Genomic DNA, 22,791 nt, shown 5'->3' on the forward strand with positions numbered 1-22,791 from the left:
TAATTCAAAGGACAACTTTAAGTTCTTACATATGATTGTTGTCCATTTTCTGTCTAAAATTTCTACTGTATTCAATTTGTTAAAAAAACCAATAAAATTACTTATTTTGTAGGAAATGATGATAGTCCAAGCATCTGGTAAATTATAATTATCTATTCAATAGTGCTTCCTGTAGTATTTGCGAGAGGTGAGGTGGCTACTCTAAAAATCCAACACATCTGGGCTGCCATCTTCTTCCTTTGCGACTGCTTTCATTGCATGACTTTTATAGCGTTTTTTGTCTCCTGCCGCAACTGTCCATTAGGAACCCAAAGAATAAGAAGGGAGATACAAAGAAAATTTGAATTTCGTGTTAGCTGAAGCTAAAGTGTGTGGAATGTCAAAAGTTATCTGCTATACCTTCTTCTAAAATGCGAAGGACTAAAGTGGTCAGTAGCTTACTTTAGGGCACATTGTACGACTTTACCATTCAATGATTGTAGTGCAGAGCTTGACATCTCAACAGTGTTTGGTATTTAATCGGCAAAACTCGACTGGTGGTATTTAATTGGTCATATGTTGTTGCAAAAAGATTGTGCTGCACTCGATGAACTGGCACAATTTATTCCTTTATTTCATATACTGGCAACTCAGACGCGTTTCAACCGAATGGTCTTGATCACGGTTGCCTGGTCCTTCTTTTATATCAATATTTATACCTTTATGCCCCACTGACCTATTATGAGGTACTCTGGGACATGTAGCTTACAATATTAAAAACCTTGAAAAATCAAAAAAAACCATTCCTATTTACAAAGAGTAAGTGACCTTGGATACATAAATGCCAGAGTAAACCAAAGTGGTTGGTTGTTAAATATTTCATTCAAAACATTGTATAATTAGTGCATCTCATAATTTATATGGAGATTCCTCTTACGCGTGAACTGGGTTTAGTACCCCCTATTCCTCTCATAATATAAGATAATTAATCCTTGGTTGTTGCGATGTGTGTCTTTTGCTTATTCCTTGTTGGCTCTGATGGTATTTTAACAGTCCAGAGCCTGTAATACTGTGCCTGGAGTGGTGAAAGGCTTTTGTGATATTACAGCTCGGCAAGGATGGCCCTCGGCCAATCCTATGATTAAAGATTTTCCTGTACAGATGGCAAAATACTTTGTCACTTTCTATCTCGGCATGAATGGCACTGTGCCAATTCTGAGCTCAAAAACTTTTCTAGAAAAACAGACATTTGAGGTGTGAAAATCTAGAGTGTCGCTGGTGTTGCAGGGTGCTTCTTACTGGAGCTGCTCTTCACCCAAACCTGGGAACTACCTAGTGTTCTCTCTTTTGTTTTTAATATAAATATATATATATATATATATATATATATATAAAACTTAATCTTGTACTTTCAGTGTGAAATCTTTTTCATTCTGTGTTGCATTAACATTTTTTTTTTTTTTTTACACAATATACTTTTTTCATTTCAGTTGAAGATTGGGACAGTTATCAAGCAATATTAGACCATACGTACAAGACTCACATAAAATCAGAAGCAAGCTTGCATCCAGTCCTGATGTCAGAGGCACCGGTAAAATAAATTTGTTATTAATGTTGTAAAGATACCTGTCACTTAGCTGGCATGTAAATCAACAATAGGGGCTGATTTAAATGGAACTTAGGATGCTCTCTGCCAAACTACTCCTGGCCCACCTGCTGAATTCTCAGGTGGGCGAACTGACATTGTCACTGACGGAGCCTACTATGGCTCTGCTGCTCATGTACTTACCCCACCAGTGAGTCGATGGATAGATGGACCACTGGCCTCCAGAGGTAAGCCATCCATCCTCCCAATTTAAATTCTATGTCTGCCCAATTTAGAGTGGCCGGCCAGAGAGCTTTATCTTTTTTTCTCTGTCTTTCACAGTCAGGCAAAACCTGGCAGTAAGGGACAGAAAAAAAATACACCCACATCATGGGCGGAAACCCACATTATATGGGGGTCATTAGTCTTTCACTTTACTGCTTTGCGGGTTTCTTTTGAAAAACTTAAAACGTTGTAAGGGTTTGATGGCCTGGTGTAATGTTTGATGGGCCTGATCGTCTAACTTTTATAACATTGACAGGAACTGCCGTTACAGTGGTTCCTGCTAATAGAAAAAGATATCTGCGAGGATGACAGTCATCTCTAAATTTGGGGAACAGTATGTCTGTCAGGGTAGCGGAGTAGTTTACACAGTCAACCCCCTTCCCCCCTCATGCCAGTTAAAACTGAGACCGAGCATATATAGAACAGACTAGGCCCTGCTCCTTTAGCAGCATTTTAACCCTAACTTCCTGAAACAGGTTAACCTGAACTGCTGGCCTAGTCCTGTAGACAACAACACAAGCAAACATAGACCTGCTTCTACACATTTGGGTGCAGCTGGATAGTCCTCTGGTTTAGTGAGTATGGCCCGTAGTCCTGGCATACCCATCGCATTTTGGGTATGTGGCATAGGAAAATAAGATTGTAGATGTGATGTTTGAAATATTCTTATCCACTGGTTATCACTCCAACCAAATTCCAGTCCAAAGACCAGTGGCTGGGAATGGACACATTTCACCCATCATTATTTTAGTTTTTATAAATGAGATTCACACTGCTTCTTGGCTTTGGAACAAGTTATGTTAGTGATAAGGTAATCCGTATGATCTGGAAGATATCATTGACTAGGGGAAGTTTTCATAGAGCATTAAACCCATAAGGCCACAGTTAGTGAGCCAGCTCATTGAAGGATAGGGCTGGCTTTCCTATTTTCACTAATGTGCAGTACTTTGTTAGTTGATATTTATAAAGTGTAACCTGTCGCCTGTTTCTTGGTGGTCTGTCTGCACTCAAACGATGAGTACACTTCCCTGAGTTTTTAATTGTTTTGTTATATACCAAGTTAGCATGTTTTAACACTGTCATCTGATCTTTAAAATGAGTGTAACAAAAATGCATTTGTTTTTCCTTTGACAGTGGAATACCCGAGCAAAGCGGGAAAAGCTGACAGAGCTAATGTTCGAGCATTACAATATCCCAGCTTTCTTTTTGTGTAAAACGGCAGTACTTACAGCGTATCCTTTGCAAGTTCTTGCAAGTTTCCATAAATTACTTTCTGATTTTACCTACTTTGGCAGTGGTAAATCACTATTGTTTGTACAGTTGAGAATTTAAGACCTGTGCATCTGCATACTTTTGACAAATTTAGTTCTGCTAAACTAACAAGCCACATTAAGGGGAATGCTATATGGTCAAATAGTTAAGGAAACGGATGCACTTATCAGATGTTCAACATTAGGGAGTAGGTGTGTGAACTTTTTCAGAGTCAAAAAATAGTGTTGTCATTCTGGGAATGCTTTAGAGCAGTGGTTCCCAACCTTTTGACTTCTGAGGAACCCCACTGAATGACTACATATGAGGGAAGGGAAAGGAAGTAAAACTATAAGGGCCTCTCATCCCTCCATAGCCCCTCTGTCACATGTAATTCATCTGTGTTATAGAACCTCTCATTCCAGTGTAGGGTGTCAGAGCACTTTACATGGGACTACAAGGTGTAGAATTCACATGCCACCCATACTGGAAGGCATTTTCTAAGAGTGCTTGGTCTGAATAAGCACAAACTCAGGATTCAGAACATAACACAGTAGTTAGCGTTGAATTTAATAATGAGAATGTATTTCTACGCAATCAATTCTTTTTAGCAGCTTAAGGAAAATTAAAGAGTGGGAAAAAACATAACATTCTAATTTGTGCCATGCAGTTTGCATTCAGCTCTCTAATGGTAGTTCAAAGCTCACTGCTAGATTATGATTGTAGCTTATGAACTACACAGTAACAAAATATTGTCTGTGACAAAAGCAGTAACCCAGTGTGCTATGCACATGAACTACTACTGTTTGCATGTAATGTGTTCTCTGCAGTAGTCATATTATCCATCAGTGTTAACCTGAAATGAGTCAAAACTACCACTAGACAAAACTCCCATCTCTTTCTCCAACAGGTACATTATTCACCAGAGTTATCTTTAAGCTTTTATTTTTTCCTGAAAGCTGCTGGATGTACAAGGAACTCTGCAGTGCCTTTAAAACTGCTGCACAAAGGAAGTAATAAATATTAAAACACACATGTTTCTGTCCGAGGCCCCAGCTGGAGAAGTGCTTTCCTGCTGGTCCAGGGCTATTAACCCCCTAGGAATGTGTCACAGAAGTTTGGGGACCTCGAACTACAGGTTGGGAACAGCTGATTTAGAGAACTGAAACTTTCAGTGTATTTTGTTTAGGGGAAAGCGGGTGGTTTGATTGTAATCGCCTTTCATTGAGAGCACACACCCTCTGGATTTAGCCATTGATATGACCAGCATACTCTTAAAATGGAGCTCATACACCCTGTGTGAAAACTGCCCTCAATGTCAACTACCAAGGTGGCACCTAACTTATTATGCAAGTGAGCAGCTTCAGCAAAGATTGCTGCCTTACAAACTATGGACAAATGTTCCTGGAAAGAGCTGTCAGGCGTGGCCCAGTTTTGAGCGCCATTAAGCCCTTTCCTTGTATTGCACCAAATCAACTTATATTGGAACAGCCCAACAGTATTAGCAACACAGAATAACCAAGAGACCACCAGGACAACAGGAAAATGACATAATATGTGACCAGTAATGTCCGAAATCTAAATGCGGCACAAGAACACAAGGGAATGCTCTCAAACTGTATCAAAAAAGAGCAACAGGAAAAAGAGTAGAAAAAGGGGGCCTAAAGTCTTCTGGAAATGTTAATCTTTGTGAATACGTTTAAAGAAATGTAACTGTAAATCCCTTTCTTACTGAATTAGAGCAGCGGAGAGAGAGAGAGATTCGGGAAGACATAAGAGATGGTGGTTCAGCATTCCAGTTCAACTTGGTGCTTAGCTTTCTTGCACAGCAGCACCTTGCACAGGCTGCTCAAATATCCATGTCCCCGAGTTGGGATGTGAATGGATTTTTTTCATGAACAACCTGGGAAACCACCAAAAGGCACATATATTGAAGGATTGCCCTTGACAAACCATATTGTGCTCCCTGGGATGAAAATACTATTGGAGGGACCCCTGAAGATTTACCTGTTTGAGTATTACTTAAAGAGTGGGGCATGAGGCCAGAAAGCGTTGCATAAGATTGCATTGAGAAACTATTCATAAAAAATTGGAAGCCGGCACAAAATAAAAATCAAGGCTTTCACACTACATTGACCATGTTCACAAACAAATTAACACCATCTCGTAGCTTTAGCAGTAGGGATAGGGTGATGAGCAATAATCAGTAGAGGAATCCACTTCAATGCTGTGCCCAGCCTTGTCATTCTACACTTCTGATGTTTTAGGTAGTGGTAAATGCAAATAGAAGTTTTGGTTTAGGAACTGGCAAAACAGCAGGAACTAGAGGTATTGCTAATCTCGGATTAAATTGCCATGGCCTTAATGTGAGACATAAGAATCACTGTCCTTGCAAACATTCCCAACACTAAATTGAGCGATTAAAGACCCTATGCAATTTAATTCCATTCTCACACTGAGAAAAGGCTGCCATGAATAGGATCCAGAATGGTAATTTGAAAAGGTGAAGGAGATGTTCAATTAACGGTAGGTTAGTACCTTTTTTTCTTTCTTTTTTCGGTGGCAGAGGTGAGTACGAATGTTGCTTCATGCACATAAATCCATAAACCTGAGACTAAAAGCACTTTCACCATTTTTAGCTAATATGGTAATTGTTAAGTAGCATACACTTTTGAAAGGCATTTTAGGTCCTCTACATTGCACTACTTTGCCATTCTTTGCAGTTATCCTTTTCTTTTGTTTTGTACACTTTGTCATTGAAAATTTTATCTTCTTTGTCCTGTGTTATTAGCCCCGCTTATTAAACTTGCCTGATGCACCCAAGAACTGTGTGGCTGAGTTAAGCTAAATTTGGGGAAATCTACTATTAGTTCCAAGGAGTTGCTGTGGTCCTGTTTGCTATGTTCAGAGAGTGAATTGTCATGCTTGTGGTTGCGCTGTTATTATTCTGTATTCGTTATTCTGTATTCCTGAACCTGTTTAACCAGATTTGCTAATGGCCGATCCACAGGACTGATTTTGGATAGTGGTTCTACACACACCACTGCCATTCCAGTGCATGATGGATATGTCCTTCAGCAAGGTGATATAGACTTGACTAATGTGCCCATGGGTGGTTGAAAAGTTTTCAAACGTGCTCCTGGAATTTGGTTAAACATTGTTTTACTTGTTTTGGCCATAATGTTTACCTTTCACTTCAAGCAGCCATAATTTTCTGTGTTTTGATAGTCACCTTGCTTGAATTGTTCGGCTTGTAGGGTGTATCTCAGCCTTTGTACAGCTTACGGTGAGATAATTATTCATTTACTCTCCTCATTTTTTCAGTTCAAGAAAATGGCTGTTTATTTCCCTATTGTCTTGCTTCTCCAGCTCATTAGTAGAAAAATTAGGAATCTTAGGACTACATTTTCAAATTGGAAAAGCAGTGTTTTTTGTTTTTAAAGTTTTCTTTATTTAGCAGTCCTCATAGCGATACATAAAATTCAACAGGTTCAAACATTTATACGATGAATCTTGATAAGTGCCAGGTTTATAGTTCACTTATTAGAACTCTACAAATTATAAACAAAACATAGCCAGATAAGCAATACCATAATCTCATCACCATTGTATTGTGTATGCCATCCCAATGTTCACGAGAAATATGTAGGATAATGTATCAATCATTTTTGCCAGTATGAGAGCCCATTAATACTCAAAATATTCCATTACCATTTTGTGTTATGTCCTTAGACAGTGAAGACAGAATGTGGATCACCACAAGATTAACCCCTGTTGGCCGTTGTCAAGGTAGTGTCATCCTGTCTAGGGTAGGTAATATGCAGCAGTGTATTGGTCATAGTCGCCCAAGCCATTAAAACCTCTTGGGCTTTGGCATCCGTCCTAGTTGTTCTCAGGTGTAATTCTTCTGCTCCCTCCCATTCCAGTAAATCCCCTCTCCATATTGCTTCGGTCAGGGTGGTGGGGGCTCAGTAAGTATATGGCAATATGCCTCCTTGCTGCTACAAGGCCAAGGATCGTATATCGTCTGCTGAGTTTTTTTTGTTTAGCAACTTCTAATGGATAGTGAAATACCCCACCCTGTCGCTTCCTGTAAGAGACCCAGGATCATGACCAAAACCCTAGCACTTTCGGACATCACCATATCGTATGAACAATCAACAGATAAGACCACAGCACACAAAACCTATATAGTAGTATAGTACAAGTGCGACCTTCAGTACGACAGATCCGTTGATGAGTGAAACAGTACTCTTCTTTGTGTTCCAGAAAGATTTTTATTAGGATCAGTAGTTGGATTAGACACAGAGCTCCCCCAGGTGGCCACTTGATTTTGGTATTACCGTTATTATTGCTTCTATCATTGACTGGAATTTAGCAGGCCTCATATCCTTCTGCGAACACCCCAGTCAAATGATCTACCAGGACTCCCAGGAAGGCCCTGTAAAATTCGGAGGGCAAGCCGTCGCTTTCTGGGGCGTTAGTGTTTTCAAGGATTTTATTGCCTCCAGTATTTCCTGTTTACTGATTGGGGGCCCCCAATTGTTTTCGGTCTGCAGATGAGACATTCGCCAGAGACTGACTAATGCAAGTGAGAAAACATTGCCATCTCAGTTAACACACCACCATGCTGTGTATATACCAGACGTATGTGGTCCGTGAAAAACTCGTTGATGGCCTGTTGTTTATACACTTTGCTGGAAAAGCATTGTTAGCCTATGATGGAATAAGCTTCTTTGAAAATTCTCCAATTTCACAATGGAAATGTAGATGAAGAACATTGGCCTCTTTGACTAGATATAACCTGATATCTGTTACTTGATATCCACTAAAGATACAAGTTTGTAGTTTTTGTTCTTTCCTCATTCATCTGGGGGCCTCACTCAGCAGTGGTAAAGTGCACAGAGACCATAAACCTGCAAAAACAGAGTCCAGTATACCATAAAAACAGGAGGTCAGAAGGCAAAAAGACTGGGGAAACACGCCCAAAAATGCCAGGTCTAACCATAGTTATCGGGTGTGGCTGACCAATTGCTTCAAAGGAAGCAAAACAAGATTGCAGTTCCATTGTCAAATGAAAGCCCAGAACGGAACATGTGATGTCCAGCCGACATGGATGTATAACACAGCTTAACCCAACTAGAACATCCTACCTCACTCTAGTCTGACAAAATCACCCGAGCACCCTTGAGAGAGTGGTAGGTGAGGAGCAGGCATAATAGTGACATCCGTCATGAGCAAATCAATTTGCACACTGTGATCAGGCAATTAGTGTTTTGTAAGTACTTATACTTTAAAATGGTGGCTTTCAGTTTGAGGTGAATGGAATCGTGCAAGTAAAACATCTCAGCCAGACTGTAGGTCAGGTATATATTTTAATCCCCAAACAATTTAGTGAAAAGAAAATGGCATGTTTTAGGTAGAACAGTTATCTGCAGTAGTGGAACACCAAAGCATCACTCAGAGGGCAGGCACAAGGCAGAACGGGACAGGTGCAAGCAGGTATGGCAGGTTCTGGCCACAGACAGCTGCCTTGCATGCAGCAGTCTATTCTTGCCTTATGTTATTGCGGTTTCACTTCTGTGAAGGCCCCTGGCCTCCTTAGAATCTTGCTATTTCACTCTTCACCCAGCTTGGTCGTTAATTATTTCCATCTGAGGTCTGCTGCCCCCTCTCCTACACTTGCCAGTTCCCCAAGCCAGACATGTTGTTCCCTCTGTGTCCTCGTTTAAAAATAAAATAAAACTCAGTCCTGCTTGTGACATTCAGCATTCTGTCTGTTGCTTGCACTTTTTTAATCCCTGTATCACCAATACGAGAAGGCCAAGCATGCTGAGGAAGACAGTGTAGAGTGCAGCCCCCTCCCTTGACATCACCATGTGACTGATGGCCCTCATCACAGTGACTACTATATGCATGATCATTTTAAAATGGCCAGAAGCACTGAAAAATAGAAGTTTTTCAGTTTAAAATGAAAATAGCACCCAGTTCGCGTTTATTTCTGTTTTGGCAGGTTATAATAGTAATTTTAATTTCAACCTGAAAGTCTGATCACCATTTCATAACCTCACATTACTGCTTCATTTTGAAAAATAGAATGAATTTGTCAGAAACTGGATCTAGTCGCATTGTCCTTAGAAGTTCTTGGGGGCAGTAATGATCTGGAGTCTTTTTCAAAGTAAAGGTGTTATTTTGTTTTAAAGCAATGGTAATTGGGAGTTGGGAGCTTTTGGTGAGGTGAAAGTGATTAAAATAATCTGGGTAAAACCATTTCTAGAGGAAATGAATAAATAGCCCCTGCTTTGAGTCTCCTGTAATAGGAAGAACTTGATGCATGGAGTTAACAATATCAGCCATATTTCTTTAAGATGTATTAATCAAAAAGATTATGCCTGCTAAAAGATTGGCTTAAAATGCTTGCCTCCCTTAGCCCATCTCGTTTTTATTTGCTGTAACATAGTGTTTAATGGCATTTGTGGCTGTAGATACACATGCTCAGCGTACTTCCGCCATCTAGTGTTGGGTCTGGAAGGTTGCAAGTTGTTTTTGTTCGAAAAGTCTTTTGAGTCACAAGATATAGTGACTCCTTCTCTTGTAGGTAATGCACATGGGCATCAACTTCATCTTTAGATTGTTCTGTTCCACAGGCGGGTGTGTTTTCAGTGTACCCCAGTTCGGGCCGTATTAGACCTTTTTCCATTCAGGACACCTCCATTCCATCAGTATTGTTATTAAACTCAGTACTTCTTTTACCTTGTGTTCCGGGATTGAAAACATTTCTTTTCCGATCAACTCTTCTTTATCGGGAGTCTACCCTTCGGGCAGCCATTTTGTCCGTTCTAAACGTCAGAGAATGAAAACCTGATGAAACAGAGGCCCTTCCGTTTCTGTCTGAAGTGTCAGTGGAAAATTCCAAGGACCGATCTTTGCGAGGTTTGCAACCTTTGTCTATCGCTGGAGCATCGAGAAGAGGACTGAAGGTTTGTGGTCTTTCCAGTGGAAGAAGATTCTGTGTGATTGGAGAGCTCATCGCCGAGAAATGCAGCGGTAAACCTTTGGGGAGAAACCTGACGTATTCTGTATCCAGGATACCATTTCAGACACAGAGCAGCTGCAGGAACTACATTAGGCTTCAGCTGAGGAGAAGGAGGCTTTCTCCATTCAAGACTCTGTCTCAGATGCCAACATCTTGCTTGAAATGCAGGAAGTTCCTGCCGCTCAACCAACAGTGAGTAAGCCTCCTTCTGCTCCCACCAAAAAACACATATATTAGGAAGCACAGGCTATCGAGCCGCCACTGCTCTCAGGCCATTGCAGGTATTGTAAAATTCCATCAGATGCTCTGCTTTAAGGCTTGGCTCCAGAGCCAACAAATAAGCCTTCAACCTTGGTACCAACCCAAACACCACCAGCCTTGGCACTAAAACCTCCCCCATCACACTCTGCACCGAAAATACTTTCTGCCTCTGCACCAAATGTAAAGAGTACTTCAGCTCTGAAGAAACTCACTCTCCATGCAACTTCAGAGCTGATAACATCCTCATAGCCCATTCTTTACAACACGAAGCAGCAGGTTAAAATGGTGGTTACTACCCATCTAAGAGACCGCTTTCCTTCGAGGAGGCCATTAATCCACCAACATCTCTAATCAAGCAGAGCGGAATGGAAACAGACTTGTCAGACATCCACCCACATCTACCTACATCTCTACCACCAATTACTCCACCACCAAAAACTCCCTCTCTCCACAGGGCTCACCACACTCTTCTCATTTCACACAGCTCACAGGATGACAATCTCCTCCTACATCCAGACACAGACCCTTGGTCTCAATTTGATTTGGACGCTTACATAGACCGACACAATACCCAGCTAGGCCTTCGCCACCGGACGATACCACTTTGTTTCAAGAACTCATTAGAAGGGTAGCCACGTACCATTGGGTGCCCCTTAAAAAAAGAGCCCATTGAGGATGATTTCCTTTTTGAAACACACGCCACCTCCCTTAAATCCACACAATACCCTACCCATCTAGAGCCATGCGGAAAATATTTTCCAAGACCATGCTAAAGCACACATTATCACTCCATGGGTAGAGAAAAAATACAAGGCCTCCTTGTCTGACCCAGTTTTTATAAAGGGACACGTTCCTGCTCACTCCCTGGTCGTATCCAATGCATGAAAAAGACCAAACTCGCAAGCCGTTCACGATGCGCCACCTCCTGATAAGGAGAGTAAGCTTATAAATGCTTCTGCCAAATGTTTTGCTGCACAAGCAGCCAGTCAGTGGTGAATCTTCAACATGCAAAATACAATTGTGCCAGATACAATTGTGCCCACTTGGATGAAATGGAGGACATTCTCCAGTACCTCCCAAATGAACATTAGAAAAGAGTTTGAGAAATTGTCAGTGAGGGACATTTAATCTCCAACAACTTTATCTGCTGTGGTTTAGATTCAGCAGACAGAGCAGCGAGAGGAATTATCACTTGTATCCTCTTACGCAGACAGACGTGACTGCGTATTTCATGGTTCAAGCGGCAGGTACAGCAGTCTATATTAAATGTACCTTTTGATAAGGAACACTTGTCAGCCAACAGGTCGATCAGGCATTGGAGAAAATGAAGGACAGTGAGGTGGCGAAGTCCAAGGGGGTTCTACAGTCCCTTGCCTCTCATGGTAATTTTTGTAGGCCTCAATTAAAATTTGCCTCTAAGCCTTCTACATCCGAAGCCTTACAATCATATACCACGGGACAGCAACACACACCTTATCACAGATATTTCTACAGCGGTGCCCATAGTTGAGACCTAGTTTCCATAGGAAAAGCGGTTCTTGTTTTGCCAATACCTTTGGTGCATATGACAAATCTTCACAAAAGTTTCAAAACTAGTTTGCCACTCAGCTGCAGTTTGGAAAGTTTTGGGGTGATTCATCAAGTGGGGGGGGGGAGAGAAAACAGGGGCCGGGCCAATACATGTTTTCCACTTTCAATTTCCCATAAGGATTTTAGACACAACTACAGCCTGATTCGTCGAAAGGAATTAAATACATTTTGGCAGAAAGGTAGATCTTGGTCCAGAAAGATCTTTTTGTGATTTGGTTGAAATCCATTCAGTAGTTCTGGAGTTATTCAAGAAAAAAGATTGATGTATATCTTTAGACAGAACAAAGATTTGGGGGGGGAGGGAATCAGGGTACTCCTACCCACCTCCCCTTTTTTTCACATTTGTTTGTGTGGGACTTTGCTGAAGCAGAGTCCCAAGATGGCTGCCATCTGGTTCAAGTGTTGACAACCAATCATAGCTCTGCATTTCCCTGTACAAGCTTGTTATTCTGCACAAAGTCGTGAGGGAGGAACCATGGCCATAGATATCCAAATTTGGATTTTCTTAAGTTTCTCAACAGCTACTGAATGGATATACACCAAACACTAAAAAGCACAATAGGTGGAACAAACCTCTAGCTTTCAGCCAAATATGGTGTAATTCAGTCTAAAGGTTTGGCTGTAAGTGTTCCAAACTCCTATAGGAGTTCACATTGGAAACACTTTTGTTTGTCGTTGTCTACCCCCCCCCCCCCCCTCCCCCCCTGTAACATTTACAAGAACAAGGGACGGCTATGGGGACTTCGTTCGCACCAACATATGCAAATCTTATGATGGGCATGTGGGAACCAGAAACAGTGTGGCAAGAGAATAATCAACAAACACTAGATCACATTATTCTGTGGGTATGCTGTATCGATGATCTCTTCCTCATATGGGAAGGAGGACAAGAGACTAGTGCGATTCATGACTTCTCTTAATGATAATCCTCAACAGCTGAAATTTACTTATGAAATGAGATATTTGGAGATCAATTACTTAAACATTGGGTTTACATTAAAAATGAAAAAGTTTGCACAAAAATGCATAGGAAACCAACAAGTGCAAACGGTCTGTTACATGCCAATATTGGACACCCGAAGGCTTTAAAATGTAATGTGCCATATGGTGAATTTTGGAGAGTGAAGCGTAACTGCACAGAGGAAATGGAATTGAAAGTTCAAATGGACGACATGTATGAGAGATTCCATAATAGAGGATATCCAAGATCAGTTTTGAATGATGCCTTAAGGAGAGCAATGCAAAATGGATGAACTATTGACACCAAAAATGAAAAATAATCATGATAACTCAAAAATGAATGATGTGAGATACATCATGCGCTTTGATGCAGGCAGTCAAATGACAAAAATTGCTGGAAGACAACTGGAAACTGTTAATATTGGATGAGACATTACATAAATCCTTGCCCAATTATCCATCAATCACCTACAGGAGAGCACCGACATTGGGTGACCACTTAACAAGCAGTTATATGATCCCTCAGAAAAAAATGGATCAGATTGGCTGCTGCATAATTGACAAGGTTTTGGGAAATGTACAAAGTGTAAAGCATGTACCTTTGGGAAGAACATGACGCAGTTTAAAACAATTGATGGTAGAGTAATGAAAATCATGAAAAGAATAAATTGTGAAACTCCTTATGTGATTTATGTATTGGAGTGCGTCTGAGGTAAAAAATGTGTGGACAGTACAGTGAACCCCTCAGGGCAATAAACAATCGTGACCCAACATACTCAATGGCAAAACATATTTGGGAACAAGACCAAGGTGAACAAAAAGGATTAAAATACTATGGTATCCAACATATCACACCTAATGCTTGGGGAGCAGATCATGAACAAACACTAAGGAGGATGGAATCTAAATGGATTATCCTGGTTGGAAGTGAAATGCCCTGGGGTTTAAACACGGATGTAGAATTGCACAGTATTTATGAAAGACATGCAATTGGGTTAGTTTCAATAGATGAAACAAATGAATATTTTCCACTGAAATGTAAAAGGGATTGAAGACTGATCCATGAATACAACATTTAAGAATAGGATGTGACTTTAAAAACAAAAAAACATATGATGTAGATGCACTTTATTAACGAAATATGAAATAGATATTTGGGAAATTACATAGCTTTGAATTATTCTTAATATGAAGAGCACATGAGAAAACAAAACTGTACATCCGGTAGATATAATATATGTGTCTCTAACACTTAGATGTAGTTAGAGTCTTGATTAGGACCTGATGTCCATGGAATTTTTTAAGGCTCCCAGGGATGCTTGTAAAACCTCTTGGGATGGTGTCATGTAATTTGTAAAAAGGAAAAATCCAACAAACATTTGTTGATGATATCTTTGGATCATGACCTCCAGATTTAAAGACAATACTCTGTTACCCAGAAAACATAACAACATTGAATTTGGGTCACAAATAGGAATAGGCACTTTACCAATATAAATGATTTGTAGTCAATTTGTTTAATATGAGGTAGACAAATGAGAAATTACTGGTAAATTTGTATGATAGTGTAGTTGCGGTATTAATTATGATTCTTTTACCATGTCTCATGGTATGTAATTATGTAGAAATGGGCACTTCACCTGCTTTTAGAAATGGCTAAAATTGGACATGGACAAGAATAATTAAGACTTAATATAAATTGTCGTATATTAAATAACTCACCCTTATTATAATAAAGGTAAGAAATTACAAGAAGTAGAATGAATGAAAGATAATATAACGAAAGAATTAGAGATCAAAAGTAAAAATGGATTTTAATTGGTGCATGGTGGGTGGTCACATGATTTAAATACACTCATGCTGCACATAACTCTATGGCCAGTTGAAGGCTGAGGTCGAAACGCATTGCTGTTGTTTCTGGAATTAGCACTTACTCTTCATTACATTATATAAAGTGCTGTCTTTGGATTTGGATAGTCGTTGCCGGTGTCAGTCATGCAAGGAGAATCCGAGGAAGCCTGGTTCCCGTTTGTTGTGGAGCGACTATGTTATATACAGGGAGTGCAGAATTATTAGGCAAATGAGTATTTTGACCACATCATCCTCTTTATGCATGTTGTCTTACTCCAAGCTGTATAGGCTCGAAAGCCTACTACCAATTAAGCATATTAGGTGATGTGCATCTCTGTAATGAGAAGGGGTGTGGTCTAATGACATCAACACCCTATATCAGGTGTGCATAATTATTAGGCAACTTCCTTTCCTTTGGCAAAATGTGTCAAAAGAAGGACTTGACAGGCTCAGAAAAGTCAAAAATAGTGAGATATCTTGCAGAGGGATGCAGCACTCTTAAAATTGCAAAGCTTCTGAAGCGTGATCATCGAACAATCAAGCGTTTCATTCAAAATAGTCAACAGGGTCGCAAGAAGCGTGTGGAAAAACCAAGGCGCAAAATAACTGCCCATGAACTGAGAAAAGTCAAGCGTGCAGCTGCCACGATGCCACTTGCCACCAGTTTGGCCATATTTCAGAGCTGCAACATCACTGGAGTGCCCAAAAGCACAAGGTGTGCAATACTCAGAGACATGGCCAAGGTAAGAAAGGCTGAAAGACGACCACCACTGAACAAGACACACAAGCTGAAACGTCAAGACTGGGCCAAGAAATATCTCAAGACTGATTTTTCTAAGGTTTTATGGACTGATGAAATGAGAGTGAGTCTTGATGGGCCAGATGGATGGGCCCGTGGCTGGATTGGTAAAGGGCAGAGAGCTCCAGTCCAACTCAGACGCCAGCAAGGTGGAGGTGGAGTACTGGTTTGGGCTGGTATCATCAAAGATGAGCTTGTGGGGCCTTTTCGGGTTGAGGATGGAGTCAAGCTCAACTCCCAGTCCTACTGCCAGTTCCTGGAAGACACCTTCTTCAAGCAGTGGTACAGGAAGAAGTCTGCATCCTTCAAGAAAAACATGATTTTCATGCAGGACAATGCTCCATCACACGCGTCCAAGTACTCCACAGCGTGGCTGGCAAGAAAGGGTATAAAAGAAGGAAATCTAATGACATGGCCTCCTTGTTCACCTGATCTGAACCCCATTGAGAACCTGTGGTCCATCATCAAATGTGAGATTTACAAGGAGGGAAAACAGTACACCTCTCTGAACAGTGTCTGGGAGGCTGTGGTTGCTGCTGCACGCAATGTTGATGGTGAACAGATCAAAACACTGACAGAATCCATGGATGGCAGGCTTTTGAGTGTCCTTGCAAAGAAAGGTGGCTATATTGGTCACTGATTTTTTTTTTGTTTTGTTTTTGAATGTCAGAAATGTATATTTGTGAATGTTGAGATGTTATATTGGTTTCACTGGTAATAATAAATAATTGAAATGGGTATATATTTTTTTTTGTTGAGTTGCCTAATAATTATGCACAGTAATAGTCACCTGCACACACAGATATCCCCCTAACATAGCTAAAACTAAAAACAAACTAAAAACTACTTCCAAAAATATTCAGCTTTGATATTAATGAGTTTTTTGGGTTCATTGAGAACATGGTTGTTGTTCAATAATAAAATTAATCCTCAAAAATACAACTTGCCTAATAATTCTGCACTCCCTGTTATATATATATATACATATCTCTCTCTCTCTCTCTCTCTCTCTCTCTCTCTCTCTCTCTCTCTCTCTCTCTCTCTCTCTCTCTCTCTCTCTCTCTCTCTCTCTTTCTCTCTCTCTTCTCCTCCCCCCCCCCCCCCCCCCCCATATATATATATATAGCGTTGGTGTATAGCAGTGGTTCCCAACCTTTTGACTTCTGTGGATCCCCACTTTATCATTACGGGGACCCCCACACACACAACTGAGACATTACTGAGAGCTGGGGACCTAATCTTTTAATGTTATTTAATTTTCTAAGCAGTCGGGGACGCCCTGAGGGGGCTTTGCAGACACCCAGGGGTCCCCGGACCACAGGTTGGGAACCACTGGTGTATAGTATAACTGTTTGTGAATGGAAAAGAAATGGACATACATAAAACATTAAAAGTGTAGAAAAGTGCTCTTTTTTGTCATGGTCACCCCCACTTTTTTGTCATTGGTACTGATGTTTTACGACTGATGTGCACTGCGTCCCTGCTAACCAGGCCCTGGTGTCCGTGCTCTTTCCCTAAAAACAAGGTAAAATGGTCTGTCACAAAATTGGCATACTCTTTGGCACCCCTGTAAGTTCCTAGTAGGTAGTACCTCTGGTACCCAGGGCATGGATACCAAAGAGGGTCCCTAAGGGCTGCAGCATGTATGGAGCACCCCAAGGGACCCCATATAAACTGCATGCAGCCTGCCATTGTAGACTGTGTGTTATGGTGCAGACCATGAGGGAAAACACAACATGGCACACTCACTGTGTGCCATTCCAAAGTCACTGATTTTAATATATGTAAGTCACCCCTACAGCAGGCTTTGAAGCTCTAAGGCAGGTTGCTTTATATTTTATGTGAGGACATATTTGCTTGACCAGATATGCCCCTGTTATGTCTGGTTCCATTCCTAGATATTGCAAGTGACCGGGCAGCCATCTTGGGGCATGTATTGGGCACTGGTCATCACAAGTTATCCGGCTACATGATGGCTGCATTAAAAATAACGGTGTTTGGTATCAAGCACTTCATCTCAATAAATCCATACTGATGCCAGTAATTATGGATTTATTAGGACATGCACCCCGAAACCGACTAGTCCTCTAGTTCATTGGCTCACTAATATCGACCAGCCTGCCATCACAGACAAGCTTCTGTCCCCCTGGAGGTGAGAGCTCACACTCTGAGGCTAGAAACAATGCCTACTCCCGAGGAAGATATCATCACCTCTTCCAGCAGGATGGCTAGTAAATCAGTATATCTGAGGTGGAAGCTTCAAACTCTGTGCACTCCTTGATATGCAGTTCTGGCTTCCCACAGACCCGGGAATGCCAGCCCCTGCTCTAAGGCCAATTTGGCACAAGGGCCGGTGGAAAATTAGCTATGCAGTAGGCATGTTGCACCATCAGGCTAGTCGCACCTCTAAGGTAGGCTGCCTGATGTGCTTCACAAAGGAAGGATTTCCACCATTTTGTTTTTGGTGGAATTGGGAACTCTGGGTCAGGGTTATGCCCACTCTGCACAGGAAGTGGTCATGTAGGGGATGTGGTGACCCCAATATTAAGTAGCCCATTGGTTTCTACCCTTCACTCCTTCATTTAGTATTCAGGTGGGCCCCTGACACCGGGAACTCCAATTCGACTGATTAAAGGAGAAGGTCAAAGCTTGCCGACCAGTCCTAGAATGGTGGACTGACTGTGGACTTTGGTACTGAATCCTGCCTTACCTGCTCCTGTGCCGACAGTTGTAAAGGCCAGTCTTGTCCTGCAGCTGTGCATCCTCCAAAAGCCTCAGAGGGCTGCCACCACTTCACCAAACGACCAGCATCTTCCTTGGAGTTGAGGAGCCATTTCCCTGCAGGCACCTACTCCACATCCCGGTCCAACTGATTGTTGACCGAACGATCCACTGACGCACAGGGGTGTCGAATTTTATAAAATATATACTTGTTCATGGGACAGGTTGCTTTATAAATCTACTTTTCCTGTTAAAAAAAAAATAATAATCTACTTATCCCTTTGGTGCCACGTAGTGTGGACACACATTATGGCAGAAATCTCACTATGTAAGAGCTCTGATAATAGCCTTTGATTATGCCAGGGCTACTTCTACAGTAGGGCTCGAATACTTGCAGTTTGAATCCCTAGTAAAGCAATTTCCTTATTTTGCCACCTTGCCGCAGTTCTATATTCTGGGGCTGGAGGAAGCAGTAAGCAATAATTCCAGGTCTGGAATGCCTTTGAGTCAGCAAACCTACTAACTTGCATGTTTTAAGGATTTTCACCAGCTCTTCTCTAATCTTTTCTCATAATGAGAGAGGTTGGAAATTTACTCCTGACAATGGCAGAAGTGAAAGTTCTTCCAAGGATGGTGAAAAAAAAAAAAAAATTGGTTGAAGGAAAAGTGAACTTGTAAACGCTCAACAGATTTTCACATGACCAAATCTACACATGCATATTTGCTCTTGTGCTAAAATACAGTTCACAAATATTTTCTAGGAGAACAATGTCCTGGTCTACTTCTGTACGTTCTTGTGAATTCATGAAAGCCACTACACTTTTGTAACTTTCTTTAAGAATTGGGTCCCTAATTATGTCTTTAGTAAACTTCTATTTCTCTCCCTATTGGCTGGCTTTACTGCGAGTGATCGCATTCTGCTCTTCCACAAGGAGCATATTGGCACACAAAGTAGTTTTGTTCAGTGCCATGAACTATTGTGACAATCAGTGGCGTAACAAAACTGGAGAGGGCCCCCTGCAAAGAACATGGAGCCCCCCCCAGACTCACTCAGGACAGGTGCTGTGCTGAGGAGACCATCTGGAAGGCGGCAGCGGGCCTTTGTTATGCCACTTGAGGCATTGTGTGCTTTTTGAGACTTAAAACCTTTTTTTTTTTCTTTTTGCCAGTGTGTGTTACAGTGGTGAGGGCCTGGCAGCTCCGACATCAATAAAGTGTTGCAAAAGCCATGTCAAAACAAGCCCCACATTCACAAAACCATAAGACTCACAAACAATTTCATGCTTTCCATAATCTTGTTGAAAATGGTTACACAGATTTACCATTGGTAATATTTTTTTTAGAATTACTGGCACACAACAATACATTTTACCAAATGGTGCATTCAAAGAAACAACTAAACCTTCATAGTAGCGAATTATTTTTTTCCTACTTGAATTTTTTTATCTGAAAATTTCCTTTTGAAAGCAATGGATCATCACTCTCGCTTTCAAGCTTCTGCAAACATTTGCATCTAATCAAATAGTATTCTAGGAGCATTATACTTAGCCTCATATTAAACTTTTCTAACGTGTACACTTTTTTTTTCTGGAACCACTGTCAGTAGTGTAATGTGACTTTAAAACATTTATTTACAGTAATCACTCTAATAAAAGTTTTCATTAAAGAACCATAAATACAAGTTCGAACATCATTAACATATTGACACATACGTCAAATACAGACAGTTCCCTTCTCTGTAAATTGGCAGGCCAAAGGGTTTGTGCTGCAGGGGGGTTGGGCCTAATTGTCCTAAGGACAAAATAAACATGAAAACTTGTTGTCCTGGGCCTCGGGCGATAGGAATCCCAAATCCCTGAGTGCAACAGCAACCTAGGAGGAGGTCAGAGTGTGCAGGAGGTCAGAACCCCTGGCTCATCCAGTCTGCCAGATGCTGATCTACCCCAGAGGCTCCCTGCACAAATACCCGGGGTACTGGAGCCTGTCTTTTCACCTCTTCCTCAGGTACCGCCAAAAACAGTGAGAGCCTTCATCTCCAGGTGGCCTGCCAGCCAGCACCTCTGCACCTCAGCAAGACAGCCCGAGTACACGTCTCCTGATGGTGTCCCCTTGGCCCAGGGGTCCCCACGAGTTGAGCCCCCACCCCCATTGGATTCCACCGGACTTGTACCCAAGTACTTGCTTGCAGACCCTTTTGTTTTTTACACGTCCCCTTAAACTTATACAGCTCAACCTCGTAGCCCTTAAGGCTACCAATGCGACCAGCACCTCTGCCCCCAGGTTCCGCAGGGCTGTGTGACCCGAATTGCTGGTGGTTTCTTAGATCCAAGCACCTCAACCCTCAGAGGAGATCTTCTACAACCGTTTGCAAGTATTACTATGAAGTGAATGTTTTCCCCATAGTATAACATTACTGCATTCGAGGCTCATGCCTCAAATCTGACAATTGTGATTGTCTGTTCAATTGTACAAATCCGAAAACGTCTAAAGTACTTACATGATCCCGAGTATCTGGTGTCTAAAATATAAGTAAAATACTGTGTTTTTCTAAATTGGTCTCCGATTTACTTATTGAGTGTGTCTTGTTTATTGACTCAGTTTGCGCAACAAATGCCTAACACTCCCGTCTGATAAGCCTAAGTCTACTCGACCACAATACCACAAAAAAGAGCACCTTAGGATTGTTAAAGCAATCCCCTGCTCACTAATAAGAGATACCTGGACTCCCTGCACAGTATAACTCATTTTCATATACTATATAGGGAGCCAGCTTCCTACGTAAAGATGTGAAGGGTAGCGTGAATTTTTTTGGGAAACTGATGTCACGTGGAGCCATGAGAAACGTCATTTTATCTTCTGCTAGGTCTCATGATCCACCTATTTTCATGGGCCCCACAGTATTAAATGAATTATAATTGCAGACACCAAACATGAATACAATACCGGTGAAGAGGCATAGGCTGTGTTTATCATTTAAAAAGGATAATTGAGAGTTCTCTTGAAAGGAAAGGGCAAATTAAAGGTAGATAGTTTTTAGAGGTAGGACCAGGATGTCTTTTTACCCCTTCTTATGGTAGGGCCTGCGAGTGCATGTGAGTGCATCACTAGCAAATGCCTCGCTTGTAAGACACTGCTTACAATAAAGGGCTTAGAGCATGCCCATTGCTTATAGTTTGTTGGCTTCAAAGTCACTCTTTCCAGCACTTTATTTGCCCATGCTTGCCAGGCATCACTTCAGTTTCTTCTCTGGTGCATGGAATAAGCACAGATTGATTTCTCATGATTAGTGTTCATCCACTGCCTACACTGTGATTGAGGTACTATTTCTTATCAGTTTTGCTCTTTCCTCTCTGAACCACCACTTCACCGTGTTCTATTGCCTTCCCCTTGCATTGCCCTTGTTTTCCCATACTTCCACCCACCCGCCCCATCCTGCTTGTTTCATGAGAAAATGATTTAACTTTATGGAGGCCTTATTAAAGATTAACAGTTGTATTGATTTTGCAGTGCTTGTTTTATTGGAGGAACCTAAATGTGGGATGTCTTGAGTTTGTGGTCTATATTTGTAATATTTTTCTTTTGCAGGAATTGTCAAATCTCCGCTAGCGGGTGATTTCATAACTATGCAGTGCAGAGAGCTTTTCCAAGAAATGAACGTAGAACTAATTCCTCCCTACATGATTGCATCAAAGGTGGGAGAATACAAAGGCTTTAGTACCAAGCTTTTCTTTTTCTTAATCTGTATTTGTAAACTGACGTGTTGCGTATGTTATTAAGGAAGCAGTTCGTGAGGGATCACCAGCAAATTGGAAAAGAAAGGAGAAGCTTCCACAAGTGACGCGATCATGGCATAATTATATGTGTAATGTAAGTATTTACTTTCTTCACTTTGATGGTGCTGAACGCGCACATGAGAAATTTGCTGATGAATTGTTAAACGATTTTCTTTCAAGATGTTTTGTTTCATTGTGTTTTATTTCAGGACGCGGGGCGTCCGTGCTTTTTTTAAGGGCTTAGTTCACATTGGGTGATACAGTTCGTATTTGTAGTAGGAAAAATTACTTCTTGATTATTTGAAATTGTTTTCTGCTGTAAGGAGACTGTGTCATTGGAATCTTATATTAGCATCAAAATTAATGTGTTTACCGGCATACCACGTTCATTTCAATTTTCGTGTTCTTTTGTTCTGACTATTGGGTTTCTCTATGATGTGCCGATTTTTATGGATTTCAGACCTTGTTTCATACCTTTTATCATTCTGTTTTATAGCACAGTCTTTGCAAGGGTCCTTGTGGGTAGAGTGATATGGAGAAACTGGGAGTAGTAGTTTTGCTCTAGACAAGGTTGCCCCCCTTTTTATGGCAGTGGCAAAGAAAAAACTTCCTGCACGCCTAATTAAGAATCTGCACCAGTAGAAACTGAACACTAGGGAGCTGCAACCTTCTAATTTTGCTCTCTGCAGATGTTGGTGCTCGT

General features: G+C 41.2%; 1 protein-coding gene across 1 annotated transcript in view; it reads left to right on the forward strand.

Annotated features, from left to right (window-relative positions):
* The window catches only part of ACTL6A (actin like 6A), a 74,845-nt gene that overhangs the window by 30,318 nt on the left and 21,736 nt on the right, over window positions 1–22,791 (forward strand). Inside the window, exons 4-8 of the mRNA XM_069213081.1 lie at window positions 1,470–1,570; window positions 2,984–3,081; window positions 6,085–6,179; window positions 21,901–22,007; window positions 22,093–22,182. Of these exons, the coding sequence (XP_069069182.1) occupies window positions 1,470–1,570; window positions 2,984–3,081; window positions 6,085–6,179; window positions 21,901–22,007; window positions 22,093–22,182 (491 nt within the window). The remainder of the gene's footprint in view (window positions 1–1,469; window positions 1,571–2,983; window positions 3,082–6,084; window positions 6,180–21,900; window positions 22,008–22,092; window positions 22,183–22,791) is intronic.

Source organism: Pleurodeles waltl, chromosome 11, assembly GCF_031143425.1.
Source record: "Pleurodeles waltl isolate 20211129_DDA chromosome 11, aPleWal1.hap1.20221129, whole genome shotgun sequence".
Classification (NCBI taxonomy): domain Eukaryota; kingdom Metazoa; phylum Chordata; class Amphibia; order Caudata; family Salamandridae; genus Pleurodeles; species Pleurodeles waltl.